The following is a 25,078-nucleotide window of genomic DNA, read 5'->3' on the forward strand; positions in this document are numbered from 1 at the left end:
CTACAACTTCCATCAACCCAGATGGGAATTACACTCCAAAATATCTAGGGAGTGCAACGTTGTCAAAAGATAGCTTAGAACATATGTCCAATGAATAATAATAATAATAATAATAATAATAATAATAATAATAAATTATTTATACCCCGCCCTCCCCAGTCAAAACCGGGCTCAGGGCGACTCACACCAATAAAATTACAATAAAACATAAAAAGCAATTAATTAAAATACAGATTAAAATACAGTATTAAAATTTAAAATGCAGCCTCATTTTAATTAGTCCATAAATCCAAGCCATGAGGGAGGAAAACACAGGGGTCAGACTAAGTCCAACCCAAAGGCCAGGTGGAACAGCTCTGTCTTGCAGGCCCTGCGGAAAGATGACAAATTCCGCAGGGCCCTGGTCTCCTGTGAAAGAGCGTTCCAGCAAGTTGGGGCCAATACTGAAAAGGCCCTGGCCCTATTAGAGGCCAATCTAGCCACCTTATGGCTCGGGGTCTCCAGAATATTGTCCTCCGTGGGGTATACCAGGAGAGGCGGTTCCATAGATACGAGGGTCCCAAGCCGCATAGGGCTTTAAAGGTCAAAACCAGCACCTTAAACCTGATCCTGTACTCCACCGGGAGCCAGTGCAGCTGCTAAAGCACTCCAATGTTTACCTCCGTGCAACAAACCAGTGGCTTGTGTTTGAGTGAGACTTGTCGAAAGATATTTAGTCAGCTTCATGTCTGAACAAAGAATTTAATCCCCCTTCGCCAAGAAAAAAATATGGTCACTGAAACACTAAAACAAAGTCCACATGATCATTTAATTTTTTTCAGATGAAAAACTGGTTACTGGGTACTGCTGCAGAATAAAGTTCTGTCTGTAAGTATGTATTAATATGGCCTGATAATAACCCAACCAGTTGTGATCCAATTTATGTTTAGAACAACAAAAACTAAATCTATTCAGGGACCAGGGAGATTTCAAATAGTCACATTTCAAGCTGACAATGGCTTAGGCACCTTATCTGCCCTACGAAATCTCCTTCTAATATTCTCTTCCCAAAGCTGTTTTATCTTTAAACAAACAAACAAACAAACAAAACAGCATCAGGAGCCTTTTGCATGCATTTGCATTTTAAACTTGTAGTTTGTGAGCCCCCTAAGCATCTAAACTTCAATAATCGTTTGAAGCAGAAACCTTTGAATCAAAACAGTTGGAGATCTCTCATTTTTCTCTATTTCACTCCTCGTGATCTCCTTAAATCAAAGAACATTAAGTATAAGGAAATCTCTTCACATTACGCCATAAAGAAAAAAAGTTGTCAACTTTTCTTTTTTAATCCGATAGAACCAGCTCTCTTTGAAACGTTAGGAAATTGCCCTGCAGTGGGTCAGAGAATAACTGATGTCTAATGTAACTCTCTTTCCAATTATTTATCTTTGGAAGACAGGAACATGGAAAGCTGCCTTATACTGAGCTGGACCATTGGCCCCAGGGGCAGAGGAAGGGGGTGCAGTGGGGATGGAGCGCCCCAGGTGTCTTTGCTGAGGGGGGGGGTGACATTTGGCCATAGCTGCCAAGTTATCCCTTTTTTACAGGGATTTTCCCTTATGCTGAATAGGCTTTCTTGCGAGAAAAGCGAAAACGTGGCAGCTATGCATTTGGCACGCCCGCAACTCCCAAGCCTAACCCTAGCTGTGGGGGGAAGGGGGGAGCTGCGCCGCTTTGTCGGTGGCATTCCCCCATTCCCTCTTCATTTTGACAGCTGGTGGACAGCTGGGAGAATTGTGGACGGGTGGTGCGCTGAATGTCTGCTATCGGTGGCTCGTTCTGTCCCTGTGGGCGGCTCAATCTGTCTCTGGCCACAGGGCGCGCACGCCACTCCGTGCACCCGAGCAGCTATCCCGTGCCTGGGAGGGCCCCCTCCATGCCCTGGCCCCCTCAGGAGCACGCCCACCCTGGGCAGCATGGACATACGCTCTGCCATACTCCCATCTAGTTCAGCACTGTCTACACTGATTGGCAGCAAGTATCCAGAATTTCAGGCAGGAGGCTCTCTGAACCCTACCTAGAGATGCTGAGGAATGAACCAGGGACCTTCAACATGCAGAGCTGATGCCCAACCACTGAGTCAAGGCTCCTCCTGGGTATAAGTAGCAGCAAAGGACCACAACTTTATTTTATGGCTAAAGTAATTTGAAAAACACACCTTTATGAAAAAGAGATAAATAGAAAACATTTTTTTTAAAAAAAAATCAACAGCACTATATAAAAGCAGGAGTAAAAACTACACATTTGGCTTTTTTAAAAAAAGTCTTGAAAATGCAGATACTGATCTATAAGCTGGTATGCAGATGACTAACGGTAGAATCCTAACCATGCCTACTCAGATATGTCCTACTGAAGTCCTTAACAAAAATATTTTTAAAACCACCAAATAGACTGGTATTACTAGTATTCTTCTGCCGGTTATAAAGCACAAGAAATAACACTGTAATTATTTGTAACACTGCCATTCTACTAAACCTCTTGTTTGTCTTGGAGACAACTTACTCCTACATCGGTAAGCAGCATTTGCACAACTGGAATAACATGAAACAAAACTTAGTTGTATGGTATAGATAGCTTAACCTTGGTTCTGATGCATTCCGAAATAGAAAATACTGGGATCGATGGATACAGTGACACTAATAAATGTTCTCAGAAAAAACAGAACCCTGTAAAAGGCATATAACAGGGCAAGTTTTATCAAAATATTTCGGAATTAAGTAGCATGGAAAAATGGATTATTATTTTTTGCCCTTCAACTACTTGTATTAATCTCAGAAGTCAAGCATAGTGTGTAGGTGACACACTTAAGCTTCAGGGAAACAGGATGGTCATTTGCTATACTAATGCATTTTGACATAATATCACTAGATTCAATCCCTCAAGAAGCAACTTGTCCATCTAGTTCCTTCTGTCTAAAGAAAACAGGTCAGACTGTGAACATCATTTGGCACTGGTTACAACAGCAATAAAAAGCTAGCTGCAAAGGAAAAGGGGTGTGGGGAATATGGGGAACTTCTGCGTATTTCCCATCACCAGAATTATAAATAAATACCTGTAAATTACAGTTTTTATAAAATGATATTTTAAAATAAACCTCTGTGTGTGATTCAACAGCTGTTGAAGGCAGCCACCTATATCAATTAGTAGCCAAAACATGCACCATCATTTGCACATCCAGTCACTTTATTGAGTTGGTTGAGTATCATGACATAGGTTGGATGATGTATATCCATAGGTATGGAAGACTGCTTACATGGGTAAATATTTGTTGATAGACCAATAATAAAGTGCGGTTTTCAAAATCCTATACTTCCATTTGTTCCACAGGGTGAAGAGAGTGAGATTTAAATAAAGGAGTATGTACAATAACTGAAATAAAGATATGAATTGTAGATTCATCTGTGTTTGCAGCCCAGCAGGTTACTTATTATTGGTACATCTCTGTAAGATGAGGAGAAGTAGTTACATGCAATCAGACTACACAATACAAAATTAGATAAATTTTGGTCCTAGTCTTCACCCTATGGACTTCTGATTGGTCAACTGTTGCTAATCGCAAGGAAAGTTGGACGAATAAATGGTGGTTGGTTTTGGCAGGCTTAACAGGCTGTTTTCAATGTGAATTGCTAAAACCTCTCTCTATGAAGAAAGGAAACCCTGCCCCCCCAAGACTGGGTAGGACCTGGCAACACACATCATGAAGTGATTGCTGATTGATTGATTGATTGATTGTATGCATGTGCAAGCTTGCAGCTCATTTGCCAGCAGAGTGTGAAGATTGACTCCAGAGAAACTGGGCAATCTGTTTGTCATGATTGATTGGGAAGGTGGGGGCATAGAGATTGAGAGGGGGGGGCCTTTGGTTCCAGACTTTCTTTGGGGAGTGGATGCAGCTCCATCTGCCCAAGCTAAGAAATAATGCCTACAACCCACCACACTAACACATGACCTTCTGTAACTTACTTATCTTCTGTTTTCTTCTTATGTGCTGTCATTGGACACAGAGAAGGAAAGATATCGATTCCAGGAGTTACATGGATCAGGTAATGAACCATATACACCAGGCATGGCCAAACTTGGGCCTCCAGCTGTTTTGGGAGTACAACTCCCATCATCCCTAGCTAACAGGACCAGTGGTCAATGTTGATGGGAATTGTAGTCCCAAAACATCTGGAGGGGCAAGTTTGGCCATGCCTGACACCATAGCCTTGACTTCACAATTTTGTTGGCTCACTTTCTCTAACAACCTATATGGCAGTTTTGCCAAAGTTCCCCTAACAACAACAAGCATTAAAATAGGCCAACGGAACTGGTCTTATATACTTATGTATAGTAACTTAACTTAGTTTTCTACCTTACCATATTAAAGTGTGAGGCAGGAGGTCTGTATGATGTTTCTACCTATGAAGCTATACCAGTGTGCTGCCTTCTGTTTTCTGTTCCAGTGTTAACTATTTGATAGATATTTCCTCATGATTCTCAATTGAGTCTATTTCTGTGAAAGATAGCATAATCACCTAGACATTTCTCCACAAGAAAAGGAATGAAATCCACTTGTGACTATATCATTTTGATGGAACATCCTCAAGAGATTCCACAGCTAAGGAATACTGTTTACAACCCTAACACGGAGACAGCCACTTGATCTCGCTATGGCTAAGGGCACCTGAGCATCAACGCTATTAAAGTCTACAAAGAGAAAGGACTGTTTCTAAAAGACTCAAGACAAACTGGCTTTACAGAAACCCAGAGGAACATATGGAAGAAAAGGAATAAAATAAAAGGACTTTAGCTGGCAGAGCAAACAAGAAAGTAAACAAAATAGCCCTTGAAGGAAAAAAATCTTGGGAGTTATTTAGACAGCTACCAGACACAATTTGCAAAGGGGGCAGCTTTTGTTACAAGAAATGTTTGCTGTCTTTCAGTGGCGAGGGGAAAGTATTTAACACAGACAAGGGGGGGAAAGTCAGGCTGTTTATCAGGAGTCATTTAACCAAGGCCCAAGAATCTAGTTTATTCGATTTATGTTCTTATACAACCAAAAACTAAATTACGATATCAGAGCTGGGCTGACCATGGTCTCCATTTTTGCAAGACTGTTCATCCTTAGATGAAGCAGGGGAAGTGGGTGGTGAATTTCAGGCAGGTGAACAAATTCTAATATTTTTGTGTGGCGGGGTACCTTCCTATGCAAAGTAGCCAAGGTTTATTTGCTTGTTTGAAAGCCATGCCACTGCTTCAAGTGATAGTTTGACTGGCACTACTCTACCTACCAATGCTGCAAACTGGACACTTGATGGACATGCTGACATGACCAATCATGGTTGGCCTGTATACCAGAGACCAGAGCAAGGGAAGGTCCATGTGCGCAACACAGGAACAAGGGTAGGATGGGACACTCATTGGTTATCCCCTCCCCTTCAACAAATGCATGTCCAACAACATTTCTACCCACCAGCCTATTTTAAATGGCTATTACTGTTTTGACACCCAACAATAACTGTAATCACCATGTCAAGGAAACCACCTACTCTGAGTTTTAATCTACATAAAGGGACCAAAGACACTCATTGGAATTTATTTGCTGTATGCACTTCATGCCTGCAGTAAAGATTCTAAGGACTCTTACTAGGCAGAAACTATCGCTGGAATCAGTGAAAATGCATCGGTTTATGCCATAGCTGCCAAGTTATCCCTTTTTTACAGGGATTTTCCCTTATGCTGAATAGGCTTCCTCGCGAGAAAAGCAAAAACTTGGCAGCTATGGTTTATGCTGAAAATCATGTTGAATTTATAGATCGCATACAGTGAGGGGAAGTTATACCAAAAGGTAAATGAATAAATTCCAGCATTGCTGGTTTCAAAGCTGGGAGCTAGTTCACAAATTTTTCTCAAGTACTGCTAGAAATAAGGAAGAAATATGTTCAGTTTGCATGTGAATCCACATCATTTGCACTTCCTGCACAGATATGTGAAACACAGATAATCTTCAAAATGCACACTTCTCTGAATTTTGTGGCAGTGTCATCCAATAAAAAAAATGTGTACCCCCCCAAAAAATAAATATATTACAGAAACCTAAATGGACATAGCAGTGAAAATAACATAGAAACCACTTCCAAAAATGTGTTCATGAATGTGTCTTAAGATAAATGAACACATAAATATGTATAAATACTGATGCAGATTTTTTCCATAGTTATGACATAAAGCCCTGTATGGCGCAGACTATCTGAAAGACCACATTCTCACATAGGAACCTGCCTGAGTTCTCAGTTCTTCCGCAGAGCACCTTCTTTTAAGTCCTCCCACCTTCACAGTCACCCTTTGTGTAAAATTAATACTTATACGTTTCATATTTCTGAGTTTAGCTGTATTCACTTTTATGTTCTGTACAATCTAGAGAACTCAGATAAAGATAATAATGATGATGATGTTGCTTTGATAGTTTGTGGTGAGCATTCATATATTCAGAAATCCCAGTGATAAAGCAACTGTTCATATGAACCTACGTTCCTTCAGGTATTCCATAACAGTATGCATACAGTATTTCTGCTGCTGAAAAGAACAGATTAAGATCTATAGATCAGAGTTTCTGCACATCACTTCATGCAGTTTAATGTAGTAGAAACCATGGATTCATTGATAAGATGAACTGATGAACTGAAAAACTTCATAGGGAAAGATATTAACTTTAAATTTCACCCCACATCTGTGCGAAGGAACCAGAAGTGAAGAAAAATGGACTCAAAAGTGAAAAGGGCACTTAAAACATATCCTAAATTCTTGAGTGGATATATCACCCTATAGGTGTGATTCCTAAGAAAGTTCCAGATGAATAAAAATTTCCTCCACCATCTGCCTCCTTTGAAAACAGTCAATTAGTGACTTAATTGACTTGGCACCTTGTACAGTGTAGTACACATATGTTATGCCTTATCAAGCGATTCGCTTTGCACTAAGTTATACAAAAGCTGCCTCACAGCTTTGTGACTATTTCATTTTATAAACATGTTGCAGTTTGAGAAAAGAAATGATGCCCAAGGGTTAAAGTCTTCTCTGTGCTGGATTATGAACACATTACTTCTGGTAGGCAGCAATGCACCATACTGGCATACCAAATGTTATTTATTACTTATTGCTCTCCTTATTGTGGCTTTGTTCTGAAAGCCTGGGGGAGGACAGCAAAGACATCGGGTTGCCTTTAAGGGGAATGTGAGAAAGTTATTTGTGATGCGAAAGAAACATAATGTGCCACCCCAAATTGTCGTCTTGTTCACTTTAAAACTTTTCTTTACTCTCTCCTTTTATATTCACAGGGTTCATCTTATTCAAAAACAAATCCTACATGGAGAATTGAGTTACACTTACGTTCCCATTTATATCAAGAGGATTTCAGTTGTAATATAGTTCCATTTTTAAAAAATGAGTGAAACTCCTCCAGAGTACACCAATGCGTTTGTCACCAGGCCAGACACAATTGATATGGTTGTATAATAATAATAATAATAATAATAATAATAATAATAATAATAATAATACATGATTATTAATTATTATTTTATTTATTATTATTACTTCTACCCTGCCCATCTGGCTGGGTTTCCCCAGCCACTCTGGGCGGCTATAAATATGTAGGTTTATCCATTGAAATGTAATATATGTTGTAGCTCATAATTAAGCCTTGACTAATTTTCCATATTTCGCTCGTTTCACTTTTACCTGGTGTCAGGCTTCGGGGAATCAACTTCCTCCCCCGTGGCCATAAATAAGTAGATCAAATTAAAGGAAATTCTTACCAGTTAATTTCTTTAATAAACACAGTGAGGGACAAAAGAAAGTGTCTACCTAGAATGGCGGTGCTCCCAATTAAGGCTCACCCCCCCCTTGTCCCTATTAATCTACGCCACTCCTACATCTTGTAATCTGAGTTTGTACCCTCTTCACTTTCTGTTCTGAGACTTTCTGAGTTCTTCTTGACCTTGGGGAGGGCAGTGGAGGGATGTTGTCCAAAGACTGTGAATCTGTAAACCCTCTCTCATCCAGTGTTTCTTCTCCTAGCTGTTCCCCATCCAGTATTTCCCAGCTTCTGCCTCCTGAACTATGCAAACCACTATTCCGAATCTATACTGTCCTTCTGCTCCTGGGAAGATTCAGGATCAGGGGGAGGGGGTGGCTCCCACCATTCTTCTTCAGTGCAGCCCTCCTCAGCACGGTCCCTGACAATTGGTCCTAGAACAAGGGTGCAAATACTAGACACATCCAAGTTCATATGAAAAGCACCACTTAAAATGTTTCCCAGCATGAACAGGGATGGGGGGGATTATTTTCCGCATGAGGGTCACATTCCCTTCTGTGCAAACCTACAAAGGCCACATGCTACTGAGGAGGAGGCATACACAAAAATGGATATAAATTTTGCCTTTCTAAAACATTTGCCTTTCTACTGTAGGCTACTTTCTAGATATGCTCACACGTGCCTTTCTCTCTTTAACCCAGGTTACCATGAAGCATGATCAGATTTCAACAACGCATTCTCGCCAAGCCAAGGCTCTCAAGGATACACTGAGTAAAAACTACAGCATTAAAAAACAATCTACCCACATAACTGCCCATGTGCAAGGGCTTCCTATCTTTTCTACAAAGTCAACATTTAATAGTTCTCCATATCTACAAAGCATTTCCCTGCTTATAGAAAAGAACAAAGACTTGGGATTCCTCTGAATATGCAACAGATCAGCTCTTAAGGAGGGGTGCCTTTTAAAATAGTTTCTCTTTTTTTTCCTTTTTCCTATTATAATGTGTTGCTTGTATATGGTGTAATTCTCTGTATGTGCAGAGTAAAAAAAAATATTTTGAGGGATCTGAAGCAATATTTCTCATACTCTCTTGACACCGTTCTCTTCCTCATGAAAAATATGGGTTTTATGTGTAGCTATTTGTAGTTAAATGTAGTTATTTGTATGCAAAGCTCTTTACAACTGCCTTTCAAACTCTGTTAAGCATCATTTGCATTTATGATAATGATGATAAGAATAATAGACTAACTACAAAAAAGCCTTGAAACCCACTGCTAGAGAAATATTCTCTATTATGAAATAATTTATCTGTTTGAGATTCCTTATATTTATAAAATAGAAAGTAACATTTAATGTGTGTAATCTATAACAAGGCATTGCAAAACTATCAAATATATGCAGAGTACTTTTCCACAACGAAATAACCCCTCATTGTTCCCAGCTAAGAAAAAATTATGTTCATACATCAGGGTTCTACATTTAATTGACAGCTTTCAGAATGTATTCTCCATCTAAATTATTTTGTAATCAGGTTAATGACTCCAGTACAACTGTTGTGATGTCCTTTTGCGTTCGTGAAACCACTTTGTATTTCCTGAAATGGAACTAAGCTCTTGTAGTTGCTCAGAAAGCACTGTCTCATACACAGCTACAACGAATTCTCAATGACACTATCTGCCTTCAGCAGATGACAACCGATAATCTAATCTGAAATGTTAAAAATGTGCTTGGCATTTTTAGAATAAACAATTCATTACAGGTCACAACTGATTTATGTATGTCCAATTGTTGCGTGACCAGACATACACGGATTGTGGTGACCCATAGGTAGCTGGAAAAGGGGAAAGAATGGGTGTTGGTGAAATGGGGGCAGGGTGGGGGCAGAACAGGGTGGAATGGGATAATAATAATAATAATAATAATAATAATAATAGGAATGGGATGGAGGGAGGGAAGGAGCTTATACATGCGGCACCATCATGTGCAATGACCCAGAATGCAACCCCCACACAAGGGGGCAGCTGCTTAACACTTCTGGGTCCATGGAGAGGAAGAGAGGATGCACCATGGCATTCTTCAAGGCAGATAGTACCCCCCTTCTAAGGAAGCATTCATCACCCTCTGACCCCCTGAGTCAGTCCTCTTGGGCTAGCTCTAAGAAGCCAAGATGGGCAAGGATCAAGAGGACAGATAGTTGGACATGCTTCTCCAAATTCAGCTGAAGATGGTCAGTGCAAATGTTTTAGCATAATATTTCTTAAACGATTTTAGCACTATAATTGCTAATACTGTTGCTTGTTGTAAGGAACTTGGCATATCATTTTGCAACAGAGTTATTACGGATCATTAGACCAATTATCGATACCAATGACACACTCTGAATTCTATAAGAAATAATGAAATTCATTTTGAAGTAGCTCAAATAAAGTGGCTCAAGAAATCATATGTTTTGCAGGTTTCTGTGATGTTTTAATAGCCTGTTAAGCCTACTTGTATTTAAGTTCAGCTTCTTAATACCATTTTCATTACCATGCAGTATCATTTCATCATGTTTATTTCTCCTTTCCCTTGATATGTAAGAAAGCTGTCATACCTCCATGAGTACCCATTAAATCTTCTGGCTATCAAAAAATAAGTGAGAATTCTGCAATGACTATGATTAGCAATTAAGTAATGTTAAATAGTTTGCAGGTGCTAACTTGCTTATTCATGTTTCTTATGATGCTATATTTAAGATTCAGAACTGTTCAGTGAGAATACCCAGAGCATGTCACACTTTGTTTTATGGCAAGTTATTTATTTTCAAACTGAAAATATTGTACCTGCTACATCGCTTTCTAACTGCATTAAATAGCTGTAGGATGAATAAAGGAGCATGTTATTCCAATTCAACTTTCTAGAACATTAATTAAATAATAAAATTTGTGAATCATTAAACATCACAAGGCATTCTTTGCAACTGCTGCTGAACTGAGTCTCTCGTCCCTACTAGGAAGATATCCCCAGATTAAACTTGATTGCATCGTCAGGCAATTGGATATTTTCAGTATCTGCAGCATCTGCTAATCAGCAATTCCAAAACATTTTCTATGGCTGGCTTTCTCTTTTACATCTGTGCTGTGAAATGAAAAGCATTTGAATCCAGATTATTCCAACATCTGAAACCAAAATTGGGAATGGAAAATGTTTGTGAGAAGTATGTGAAGCTAGTGCAGAGGGAATCACTGATCTTACCACCTGGTGTATTTATGTTGTATTAGATTTGAATGTTCAGTGAAAATAAATAGCACTGCTATACTCTTCAACAGTATTACAGAAGGACCAATTTACCCATTGGCAAGAATGATGGATTTGTTCCACTGGTGTGTATGCACTGCACCCAAGTCCCCGATGCTTAACTCCTCCCCCTCCCATTAAGCAACACTAACCTATTTGCTCGGAACCTAGCATAGCAGCTCTGTCCCACCCAGGGACAGGATTGTTGACAAAAAAATCTACCCAGAAGTTAACTAGGAAAAATTAACAAAGTTGAAATTTAACCAGGTTCAGTCTATTTTCATCACATCAGTTCAGAGTATCAATGCAGCCAATGCTCTTGCAGCACTAAGAAGTCTCATTTCCTCTTGGAATTCTTTGAATAGGTTTTGGTCCATTGCTCTGCATTGCACATGCAAATGATTTTAAATCCTGAAAGAGGTGTAACAAAACACTGTACAGTCATACCTCAGTTTAAGTACACCTGAGTTTGAGTATTTTCAGTTTAAGTACTCCGCGGACCTATCTGGAACAGATCAATCCACTTTCCATTACTTTCAGTGGGAAAGTTCGCTTCAGGTTAAGTACGCTTCAGGTTAAGTATGGACTTCCGGAACCAATTACACTCATACCTTGGGTTAGGGACGCTTCAGGTTGAGTACTCCGCGGACCCGTCTGGAACAGATTAATCCACTTTCCATTACTTTCAATGGGAAAGTTTGCTTCAGGTTAAGTACGCTTCAGGTTAAGTACAGACTTCCGGAACCAATTGTGTTCTTAAACCGAGGTACCACTGTATAGACTAAATAAAATTCCATTAATTTATCATGAAGAGTTTTTGGATCATGAATGGTATCTATGTCTTTGCAGAGAGAAATTAAAAGCTGAGAATCACGAGGCCAGGGCCTGCCAAATTCTAGTCCTAGTAGAGCAGTGGGATTGAAGCAGCATTCAAGCCCATCTCTAGCAATCCCTTATTTACAACTACAAAGAGCTTTCTTCTCTTAAGGAATGATGGAGTGGAGTGTATTTAATATTGTCCCCTTGATTCACCAACTTGTTTTCAAGACTGGCTGCTCTGAGAATTGTGTTCCTGACTTAAATTTTGTCACCAGTCATCCATATAGCTTTTACACTTTGAGAAAGGATAAATTTCTATACCCATAACCTTCTAGCAACTGAGAGAGAAATATAACCAGGTAGACTGTACAGGATCAATAATTCACATAGCCGTTTACAAGGAAATCCCTGAAGTCCCTTTCCACTGTTCTCTCAGTGCCTTCACAGAAATGCCATGGAGAAGCAATAGTCTTATTTCAAATAATGTTTACCACACTGCTCATGGATCATTCTTTAGGAGAAAACAATATATGTCATGGCCTGTTTTGGAACTTACTTATCTCACAGCACAAAAGAAATGCTCTCTGAATTTCTGCACATGTCCTTTACACGCCATTCCTTTTCACACCATGTTTAACCCCGCAATAAAGAAAGAAAAAAAAAATGAAGGTTGTATCGCATGTTATTCATTCAATGAGCAAGCCAACTGGAATTGATAGACCTAACAAACATGGCTAAAACCTTGAAAATACAACTTTATTAGCTAGGCACCGGTAACTTCCACAAGCATAACCTAATATACAAAGGCCAAATGTGGACAACCTCTGACTTGTGGAGACTATTGGGAAGAACCTTCCAGCCCTCAGAACTGAATCAGCAACATGCTGATCTGCACCTTTCATCACCTTCCCAGTCGTAACATGACAGCTCCATTCCTTAGCCAGCGGGTCATTATTGGATAGGGTAACATCCCCTTCAAGGTGGCCAGGTTGGGTTAGTGGCCATCACCCTTCAGGTGCCTCAGACACCTGATAGCTTGCTGAGCTATCACATTACCTGCTCAGTTTTGATAAAAATGAAATAAAATATCCAATTAGCCCAAGTATGAAACAGTACAGAGTGAGTGCCAAAGGTGTCCTAAACAGTGAATCAGAGACCATTAAAAAATATCCGAATCATGCCCACAGTTGTAAAATAGATGATCTCTTACTGTTACACAAAAAATAAGTGGATAGGTCTAAAGGGATTGTGACGGTGCCAAACCATAGTAAGTCAGATATTATTTGGCAAAATGAATCTCTGATGATGTTGTGAATATGCTTGTATATTCATCAACTTACCTTAAGTGCTCTATATTTATGCTCTTGTTAGCTTCAGTGCTTTTTTTCCTAAAAAAATGTTTAGAGGTAATCTCATTTTCCTACTCATATTGAAATACGGCCCCTCAATGAGGCCAAACTTAGATTCACAAAATGTTTAGGGGTATGCATCCCCCTGCATCCCCCCAGAAAAAAGCACTGGTTAGCTTTATATTATATTTTTAACACAGTCAATTGTAAGCTGAATGACTGAGTGACTGGATCAATGCTAGCTCTGCTTAAACTGCTGAAAGCTATTGACAGCTATTGCAAACAATCTTTGCCTTTGAGCATTCAAGTGGTTAGCTACCTTTCTTGGAAGTTTCGGATCAAAAATACATTAATTGGCATTGTTAGGGCAGGGTCTTCCAGAAAAGGCAATAAAGAACATCTTGATAAAGCTGTCAATTTGCCTTTTGTTTAATTTTGGGCAGGGGGGGGGGAGAGAGAAAGAAGGTCAAAGGGTTGAATAACTACAGTCAAGAAAACTATATGAACTCTGAACAGATTGGAGAACTGGGACAAAACTAACTAAAAGGAATAACCAGCAACACAAATATAAGATGAGAGACACCTGGTTTTACAAGTACTACAAGTGAAAAGCATCTAGGGTCAAGCTTAACAAAAGTCAACAGTGTGGTGCAGCAGCAAAAAAGGTTTGTTATTCTAGGCTGCATCAACAGAAGTATAGTGTCCAGATCAAGAGAAGTAATAGTCCCACTCTATTCTGCCTTGGTCAGACCACATTGTGGTCAGGTGCCCAGTTCTTGGCACCACAATTTGAGAAGGATATTGGTAAACTGTAATGTGTGCAGAGGAGGGTGACCAAGATGATCAAGGGGCTGGAAACCAAGTCTTCTGTGGAACAGTTGAGGGGCTTGGTATGTTTGGTCTGGAAAGGAGGAGACTGAGAAGAGATATGATAGCCATCTTCAAATATCAAAAGGGCTGTCACACTGAAGATGTAGCAATAATGTTTTCTCCTGATCCAGATGTTGGAACCCTAACCAAAGAGAGTATGACTACTGTCACGGTCACTCTGACCTGCACATCACCCCCGGACATTTTACGGTCTATTGGTGATGTGCCAACAACAAAATAAATACCTCCTCAAAACACCACAGACCAGGATAAGGTAAAATAAAATGAAGTTGCTTTATTGTGTGTTCATAAGCTTAATGGTTGCAGTACAAATCTTTGGTTGTTCCAAATTTCAGATGGTTCCTATACTGGCCTATTACCTCTAATTATAAATTACCGGCCTATTACCGCTAAAGTCAACTAAATAAATATTTGTAAATAATCTCTCAACTCTGTATCCTGTCTGACTAAAATCACCACCTATTCTCCACCTCAATATATTAAACCAGCTCTCTCTGCAAATAACCAACCAACTCCTAACTCAACACCAACTCCCTTCAACTAACTAACTGACTCCAGGGGTGGGGTTTTTATACTCTGCCAGAGCCCTCCCCCCCTGGGTTCTAACAGTTCTATTGGGGTTAACCCTTAATAAACTGACTAACTTTAGGCTGATCGCCACAACTACACATTAGGAAGGAGCAGCATTATTATTACTTCAGCCATTTGAGATCACCAGAGTAAAACCTTTTCAGACAAGAACTTTTCAGATTCTGACCCATTTCTACGCTTTTCAGACAGAATAGTCAAATTAGAGGAAGCCACTCCTACCAACTTTTAATAAGATGCCCTTGAAAATTATGTACACATAATAAAGTACAACTCCACACACACACACACACACACACACACACACACACACACACACAAGCAAAATGGGACTTCCCCAATTTTCTTTCTTTAGTATACTCTGGTTTCACCTCAGATTGTAGAAATCTTTTCTTTAGTATTCCTTTTGTAGACTGAAAGCCAAGGATTACACGCGGGTCCTTTTAGGAACATCTTTGATAGCTTATAGTTACCTTTGTAGTTAACTTTGAAGCCAATTGAGCCCACACTTTCATCAGTTTGAAGATGAAGCCACATCTGATTGTTCATGCTGACAATTAAATCTGGTACGAAGCTTCCCGTTAACCTAATCATAAACAAAATAAAAATCCCATTAGCTGGAAATTGTCTTCAAATAAAGAGATATTAAAAAGGCAAGAAAGAGATCTTGATTACAGCATGCTAAGGGACTAGAACATCACAGCATTTTAAAAAGTCATCAGGAGAGATGCTACCAATTGAAAATCTTTCAGCTCTGTACAGCTAAGTAACAGCATGATAATAATTTTTATGTAATTCTTGCAATTGACACTTAGGGTTAAAAAGAAAGCTGTTTCGTTTGAAAAGTAAAAGCTAATTTTAATGATAAAATTGTAATGTCTGGATTTTTCTCATATTATCATAATATTACCTAAGAAATTCCCATAATGCTACAACTTGTGGGCATCCAATGAAGCTGAACGTGGCAAGATTCAGCACAGATAAAAGAAAGTACTTTTCCCAAGGCAGTAGTGATGGCCACCAACTTGGATGGCTTTAAAAAGGATTGGATGAATTCATGGAGGACAGGGCTATTGATGCTGCTAGGCACAATGGCTACGTTCTACCTCCACTATCAGAGGCTTCTCAAAACAAATTGCTGGAAACTGCACTCATGTCCTGCTTGCAGGCTTCCACAGGAACCTGGTTGGCCACTGTGAAAATGGGATGTTGGACTAGATGAGGCATTGCCTGTTCCAGTAGGTTCTTATGAGACCGAACACTGAAGGATGGTGACAACCTTATGAGGGCTATCATCCTGAAGGTGGTCAACATACTCAAGGGTAGAAGGTGGAACTGCCACCACCATGCCAAGTGTGCTCCTCTGGGCTCTGTCCCTGCCCATTCCTACTAACCAGTATATTTGCTTGTTCTCACAAAGCCCTTTGATTCCAGCTCCACTTCTGAAGGCAGCTCATGAAGCCATACTCTTTCCCTCCTCTCTGCAGCCCCCACTATCCATGAAAACACTCCACTGAACTCCTGGACTGTGGGGGCTGTTTTATGGGCCAGAGATTGGAGGTGAGGAATTCACATAATCAGGCATCAGGATCTTACAATAGCCAAACAGAATTGCACCAAAGGTTTCATCAAAGGGGCACGGTTTGCAAAGATATATGAAGGGAATAATTTTGTAAACCCCTTTGAGGGTTTTTTGTTTGTTTGTTTTACAATCAAGCTGTGTGTAAATTGTAATCATCATCATCATTGTTGTTGTAGTAGCAGTAGTAGTTATATATATATAAGGATTATATATACCCCACCTTTCTTCAAAGCACAGAAGGTGACTTACAACAAAAGTAATGGAATACAACATAAGGTATTCAATCTATAGAAGAGAGGGGGCTTTGTGACTGTACTATGGACTTCATCTATGCTCTCAGTAATTTGAGCACAACAGAATTAACACAGCTGAAGACTTCCAGAGTTGCAGATTATTATTTGTCTCAATACACTTCCCTGATCATCTTAGATTATCTTTCATATATTTCACATATTCTGTTTTCAAAATCTTGATACATATTCCCAGGTAGAAACAGTAAAAGCTTCCTGCTCTTATATATTCATAGTAGATCAGAGAGTTTTCATTTAATTAGAGCATCTATAGTGAATTCGCTATTCGGACAGTGCAGGAAAATTTTCACAGGTGCAGCATGTTGCGGAGAGATTAATACAGTGCTTCTAGCACCAGAGCACATGTTTGGAACATGAGAAGCTGCTTCATATGGAGTCAGAATATTGATCCATCCAGCTCAGTTTTGACATTGGCTCTCCAGGATGTCAGCCAGGGATCTCTCTCGGTCCAACTTCCAGGCAGGACTGGCCCAAGACATGTTGGCACCTGAGGTGAACCACAAAATGGAGTCTCCCATTGCAGGGAAGAAGGAGTGAGTGAAGATCTACATCAGGAACAAGGGGGGAATAAAGATCTACATTGGGAGCAACAGTGGGAGGATACCAGCCATGTCTCCTATTTGCCAGAGGCCCCTGTAGAGGCAGCGGGGGGGGGGAGCTGTGAGGAGGCATCTGGTCCAGCTTCTAAGGAGTGTGCCACAGCTGTTGCAGCGGACAGTGGACACAGCTACACAGCTGCCAATAAAGCCTTTTAAATGTGTTGTAAAGTGCAATATACAACTGTGGCACTAGATGGCGACAGTGAGCTATGCAAAATTCAATGTATTTCTCAAAACTTTTTTTTTTAAAAAAAGCATTTTCACAGTGTTTTTAATATGTGTGTAGATTCCATCAGTGTATTCGTTGGGGGCTGGATCTCCTGTCCCAGTGGATCCTGTCACATTGATTGCCTCGTGGGTGAGCCAGCCCTGCTTCCAAGGACTGAACTGGGGTGGGATGTTCTGCATGCAAAGCAGATGTTCCACCATTGAGCTATACTTATTAGCACATATCAGCATTACCAAAATTACCATGCTGATAGCACCTAATTGCGATAACCAATTATACATAATTATTATAGACAATCTTCCTTAGCACAGAAAGGGTCCTTAGCTTGGTGCTATAGCACAGTCTGTTTCCCAGACTGAAAACAGCTTAAGTACATCACAAGATGCCACATGGCAGGTACGGTAGTAATCCCCCTGGGTGAGTGCTTTTCTGACTTCCCTATCATAGGAAACATTTATGAAAAGGACACTTTGGGAGGCATAACATTTGCTGTATGATTCTTGGCAAGCGAGGCAACTTTGGAAGCATTCGATAAGAAAGTTGTTCTTTCTTTAAAGCTGGTTGTTCCATGTGTTTTGTTAATTACTAAAAGCAAATGGGTCACGAAAGCAGTAACAATCAATGGAGACAGAGGTTTTCTGAAATTATCACCACTTAGCTGTTTGCTTACTCCCTGCTTATTTAACTTATATGCAGAATTCATCATGCGAAAGGCTGGACTAGATGAATCCCAAGCCGGAATTAAGATTGCCGGAAGAAATATCAACAACCTCAGATATGCAGATGACACAACCTTGATGGCAGAAAGCGAGGAGGAATTAAAGAACCTTTTAATGAGGGTGAAAGAGGAGAGCGCAAAATATGGTCTGAAGCTCAACATCAAAAAAACCAAGATCATGGCCACTGGTCCCATCACCTCCTGGCAAATAGAAGGGGAAGAAATGGAGGCAGTGAGAGATTTTACTTTCTTGGGCTCCTTGATCACTGCAGATGGTGACAGCAGTCACGAAATTAAAAGACGCCTGCTTCTTGGGAGAAAAGCAATGACAAACCTAGACAGCATCTTAAAAAGCAGAGACATCACTTTGCCGACAAAGGTCCGTATAGTTAAAGCTATGGTTTTCCCAGTAGCGATGTATGGAAGTGAGAGCTGGACCATAAAGAAGGCTGATCGTCGAAGAATTGACGCTTTTGAATTATGGTGCTGGAGGAGACTCTTGAGAGTCCCATGGACTGCTAGAAGATCAAACCTATCCATTCTTAAGGAAATCAGCCCTGAGTGCTCCCTGGAAGGACAGATCGTGAAGCTGAGGCTCCAATACTTTGGCCACCTCATGAGAAGAGAAGAATCCTTGGAAAAGACCCTGATGTTGGGAAAGATTGAGGGCACTAGGAGAAGGGGACGACAGAGGACAAGATGGTTGGACAGTGTTCTCGAAACTACGAACATGAGTTTGACCAAACTGCGGGAGGCAGTGCAAGACAGGAGTGCCTGGCGTGCTATGGTCCATGGGGTCACGAAGAGTCGGACACGACTAAACGACTAAACAACAACAACAGCTGTTTGCTTATCACTCTGGTAGGAAGTGTATTGTCTGTCTGAAGAGACATCAAGTGTGAGAAGCTCCCTGGAGGAGGGGGGTCATGGCCTTTTCCTGGATGGTGACATGTTAGTTTACTTTCATTGTCGTTTGGCAGATAGCTGGTGTATCAAATTGTATTTTTCAAAGAACCACTGTTCTAGTCAATGCACTTGCCTGAATCCAAACACATATTATATATATATATATATATATATATATATATATATATATATATATATATGAATAAATATTGCAAAGCAGATTGAAGATGTCAATTTGAACAAGAAATAACTCTTGAGACAATCACGCTCAGGCTGACAGCTGTGTAAATTGGAAAAGATTTCCAGCAAATTATTAGCACATCTTCGCCCACTACATCGTCTTTATTATAATGTAGTAGTAACTTTACTCTGAAGCTCCTGACAACTTGAAGTAATGTGATGATAAGAAAAATAATGGAGTGTTCATTTGCATTTGTAACAAAACACTGTAATTTCATCAGTCTTATTTAATGTTTGTCTTGCATTGGATGGGTCACTACAAAACATTAGAATCTTAAAGTAGACCAAACATGTGAGGAATGATTCATATTTGGGGGTGAGGGCTGGAGGGGAAATCAGTAAAAATGATTCTGAAATGATCAAGTTTACACTATGATCACACACACACACACACACACACACACACACACACACACACACACACTGTATATATATGCTTAACTTGATGCATTTTGTGATATGAAATCATAAAAGCAGTTCCATTTGTTTTTATTCTCTGTATTTTAATAAACCGTTTGTATAGTGTTTTAGTTCTATTACATTTAAATTGCTTTTAAATTCTTATCTTTTGTGTTTTTAGCTTTTTGTATTTTATCTATGTTTAGTATTTTTTATGCGCCTTTAACGTTTTTAGTTCATTTTAAGTGCATTATACAAACGTCACAGCAGATGGCAATGATGAGCTTATGGCCAATTCAATATATTTCCCAAAACTTTTTTTTTTTAAAGCATTTTCTCAGTGGTTTTTTATATGTGTCTAGATCCCACCCCAGTCTGGGGAAAAGGTGGGGTAATGGACAATATAATTAATGAGGCATTTCCCTTCCCCCATCAGAATCTGAACCCTTGCAGTGTTTATAAAGAGAATTGAAGAAGAAAAAGGGAAACCTTATATGTATACAGAAAACAAACCCAGCGTGGAAACAGAGTCATTGCTACAAGCACAATGCTAGAATTATATATACATATTGCTATAATTGTAATATAAATACCAGCAGCATAATATTTGACTTCCATTGTCTTCTTTTAAGAATTTTTATAGAAAATTAGAGGAACTCTTATGTAATAAAGTTATGCTTGTCTGTGACTGAAATAAAGTTTGATAGTAATAAAGAAAGAAAGAGGAACAGCTTTAGCTAATTATGCGTAGTCATGGTTTCCCCTTTTACGGTAAACCTTATTGTAAAAGAGGATAAATACACAATAGACAGAACAGATAGACTAAGCCTGAGCAATAGAAGACTGACCAACTCTCACAACTACTTCAAGAAGAGGTCATACAATTATGGAAACCTTTGCTATATTAATAATTGATTTTATTGATCTAGAGAGGGGTTGGGGAAGCTCCCAGTTCAAGGACGGCATTCCTTCTTGAGCATCCTTCCAAGGGCTGCGTGCCGGTGATGGGCGAAGCTAGAGATTTAAAGTGGGAAGGGCCAGAGACAAAAATACATGGAGCAACCGTTGTGACTCTCACATTTGTACAGTAAGCTACATTTCAGACATGCGCACACACAAAGCCCTCTCCATCCAGGCAAGCAAGAGATGTTATCATACGTAGTTCAAGAACACATTCCAGCCAGGCAAAAGCAATCAGTGAGGTGATTGGCCTGAGAAGAGGAGGCAAAGTACTCTAGGGAAAGTCATGAGGGATACATACAGAGGTCTGGAGGGCCACATTCTAATCCTGATCTAGACTTTTTGCAGAATATTAGCTAATACGTACCCCACATGCATTTTATCCCTTTTGAAATTGTAAAAGATTTCAACAATATCTAGTTCATAAGCATTAGTACAATTTCCAGCTGGCATACAATGGGTGTATGTGGAAAGGTTAAGGAGGCCACACACAGACATTTTTTCATTTGCATTTAGAATGGTACAGAACAGAATAAATATGAGTTTCAGATGCACAAGAAATTCTAGAAATAAATAAACAGACAGAATTCTCAAAATTGCAAGGCATGACTATAGGAAGCAGCCTTTGTAGATAATTTTTGTGTACCACACTCCCACTTTAAAGATAATATAGTTTAGGGAATTTCTTTATTTGAAAGTTATAATATAACCTACACTCAACTATAACAGTCAAAAACAAGCCATGCACATTACCAAGCTTGTAAGAAGATTTCTTCAAAAAGCCACGGCGTAAATAACACTCATTTATTTCTAACAACTCCTCAATCCAGCCCTAGGAACTAAGCATAGCAAACAAAACACTTGGCATGCTGTGATCAATAGCTCATTTTTTAGCAAATCAAAATCCTTAAAGAAGAAAAAAAAATCTTCTGCATCGTAGCTTATCTTCCCACATCCCACTTCACTATCAAATACAGAAGAGAAAATTCTATTGGGAGTTGGTGGGATTTAGGGTTGTGGTTTGAAACTGAAATTCCATTGTCAAATGAATGATACGTTTCAATATCACCTGTCATTCATTAACAACTTTATCCTGAAATCTTCTTTGCCTACAGCCCAAGATATTAAGTACTGATGTTGCAGATCAGCTAAACGAAATTCATGAGAACATAAGAAAATCCCTGTTAGATCAGCATCCTGTCCCCACGGTTACCAACCAGGTATCTGATGGAAACCCACAAGCAGCACATGAGCAGAAAAGAAGTCTCCTCAGCCATGCTCTCCAGCAACTGGTAGTAAAAAAAGGCATCTTGCCTACTGCATAGATGTAGTAAATGACCATTATCAGTAAAAGTCATGGATAGCCTTATCTTCCATGAACTTGCTTAGTTCACTTTTAAAGCCACCCAAGTTGGTCATCATCAGTATAACTCAGTGGCCATCACTACAACCTGCGACATCAAATGCCATTGTTTAAGATTGTGCTATGTGAGTAGGTACCATATTTTTTCATGTATAAGACACCTCCATGTATAAGATGCCTCCTATTTGGGGGGACTCAAAATTTAAGAAAATGGGGGGAGATGACACAGATTTGTTGAGATTTTTGGGGAGGATTGCCCAGGGTTGTTGAGCTTTTTTTTAAAGGGGGATTGCATTGCAAAATCCACCTCTCATCTCTCCCCTCGCCAGCAGAAGCTGCCAATTGCTCACCAAATTGCTGCAGCGTCAGCCAATCAACACCAGCCATTGACGTAAGCACTCAATAACACGGCCAATAGCCACTGGCAGCCACGGCAGCAATTAATCAAACGTCCGCCCTATGCACTATCCATGTATAAGGCGACCCCCACTTTTTAGCATAATAAAAAAAAACCTAGTCTTATACATGGAAAAGTATGGTACTTCATTTTGCATTTCCTGGAACTCCTGAATATTCTGTTTCACTTGATGACCCCTAGTTCTCATATTTTGAGAGAGGGAGAAAAACTTCTATCTACTTTCTCCATGCCATACAAATATTTATTCACTTCTTTCATTCTCCCACTCCACATCCAAAATCACTTGGCTTTTTTTATCTATGAAGCAGCAAAAAGCATGCCAGACCACGGGGGAGGGGCAGAATCAGCAAAAAAGGGAGATAAAGTATGCATTTTTCTTTAAGTCATGTTATTTTAAAAAGTATTGTCTCCAATCGTACCATATCACAATCCCACAGGGGGGAAAAAACCTTTCAAGAAAGCAAAACAAAGCAACTAGTATTTTAGAATTTTCTCTTTTTCAGAAAAAAATGTGATCTGGCAAAGGTAGTGCAGAAAAACTAACATGTTGTCTAGACTTTACTCAACATAAAATCCATCACAGGAGTAATGCCCCCAGTCTGTGCCATTTTGGCTGCCTTTCTTCTTGCTACGTACTACAAATGACGTAACCTTAAAATCCATGTGAAATGGCAGGAAGGTAAGTAGAGTAGCTAACACCGGCTTTACAGGAATTAATTTGATATATTGCAACAAGTGACTCCTTTGCATATAGAAGATGAGCAAAATATTAAACCATTGGGTTGGGAATTAAGGTGACTCACACTTGAAGGACAGTTCTGGGATCGCCCACTTCTCCTCCATCACCAATTGTTAGTGTGTCATAGCCAATCTCCAGATCAAATTCTTCAAAATTAATCTGGATAACCTAGTGGGAAAAATAAAACATGTACTTAAAGCATCTACATTTATATTACTTTATCAGCATGGAATCCACATGTTTTTCAGACTCTCATATTTTATTTATATAAACAAGTCATTTGTCCAAGAAAGAAAATCATGGAAGAATATGGGGCAATAATTTACCCCTTTCTTGCAGTACAATAGAAACCCTAGGGCCAGTTTTCCAATTTAAATGCAGAAGTTTTACCTTTTTAATAACCTGAAGTTAAACGAAGGTGTCAGAGTCAAGAATTTTATTACGCATCAGTAGTGGAAACTATAACATTTTTGTTTTGAAGCATACTTTGTTTGCAGAAGCTCATGCACGTAAAAACATATCGAGAATTCATACAGATAGATACAGATGGTGGGGGGAGCTGTTTATTCTCACTAATAAATAAATGAAAAAATGAAATGCAGATATAACATGACAGCTGCAATTATAACCTGTCATTGAATTCAATGGGGTTTACTTCCATATCATGAGGCTGAGCTTCACTTCCAAGTTGCATATGCTAGAGGGACAGGACAAGGAAGCCTCAGAGGCATGAGGATGCCAACTTAGAAACACTAGGATAGTTTCCTGGTTTTGTTCAGAGACCAGTATTCCTACGAGAGAACCTGGAACACACTTCTAAATTAGAAAGCAAGCTGGGAGACAAACACAAAGTGGGCAGGTGAGTGAGAATCCCAGGAGGAAGAAGAAACAAATCCAAAGGCTTGTCAGTCTCAAAGGACTCCTAAGTAATGTGTAGTTTTAAGTCCATTTTATTCTCTGCTTTAATAATAATTGGTTTTTTATACTTTTTTTTAATTGTTGCAAACAGCTTGGGGGTGGGGGGTTTGTCCAGAAAAGTGGTATATAAGTATTTTAATATTTTTTTGTGCAGGTGTGTGTTTTTTAATTAACAGTATTCTTCTAATTACAGGTAGGTAGCCGCGTTGGTCTGGTGTAGTCGAAACAAATTTTTTTAAAAAAATTATTATTCTTCCAGTAGCACCTTAGAGACCAACTACGTTTGTCATTGGTATGAGCTTTTGTGTGCATGCACACTTCTTCAGATACACTGAAACAGAAGTCACCAGATTCCCCACATATAGTGAGAGGGTGGGGAGGGGCACCACTCAAAAGGGTGGTGGGAAACCGGACTGTTTATGACCGCATTTGGTCTTGTAGGAAGAATTTACGACCGTTTATGACTGCAAATTGGTCCCACAGGAAAAGCAATGGGTGAGATGGCTAAATATAGCTTCATCATGTATAATGAGATAAGAATCCAATGTCTTTATTTAAACCAGGTTTCTCTGTGGTTTTAAGTTTGGTGATAACAACTTCTCTTTCCAGTCTATTTCTGAAATTCTTTTTGTAATAAGACAGCTACTTTGAGATCTTGTATAGAATGTCCTGGGAGATTGAAGTGTTCTCCTACTGGTTTCTCTGTCTTGTGATTCCTGATGTCAGATTTATGTCCATTTATCATTTGGCGTAGGGTTTGGACTGTTTGTCCGATATAGAGAGCTGAAGTGTTCTTCTAGTTCTCTTTTCCAGATTTTCCCTCCCATAATGGGATTGCCATACTTTCTCTTTTCTAAGGCCATGCTGAGGGAATATGAAGAATTTGGATCCAGTGGATCCAAAGGCTCCTCCACCCACCCACAAAACTCATCCAG

The 25,078-nt window shown here is 39.5% G+C and overlaps 1 protein-coding gene across 3 annotated transcripts in view; it reads right to left on the reverse strand.

Moving 5' to 3' along the window:
* CSMD3 (CUB and Sushi multiple domains 3) overlaps nucleotides 1-25,078 on the reverse strand; it is a 567,595-nt gene that overhangs the window by 215,252 nt on the left and 327,265 nt on the right. For all 3 annotated transcript variants that reach the window (XM_088675845.1, XM_088675844.1, XM_060277658.2), the window contains 2 exons: nucleotides 23,290-23,393; nucleotides 15,235-15,347 (listed from right to left, as the gene is read on the reverse strand). In XM_088675845.1, the coding sequence (XP_088531971.1) occupies nucleotides 15,235-15,347; nucleotides 23,290-23,393 (217 nt within the window). The remainder of the gene's footprint in view (nucleotides 1-15,234; nucleotides 15,348-23,289; nucleotides 23,394-25,078) is intronic.

This window comes from Zootoca vivipara, chromosome 8, assembly GCF_965207765.1.
Source record: "Zootoca vivipara chromosome 8, rZooViv2.hap1.1, whole genome shotgun sequence".
Lineage (NCBI taxonomy): Eukaryota > Metazoa > Chordata > Lepidosauria > Squamata > Lacertidae > Zootoca > Zootoca vivipara.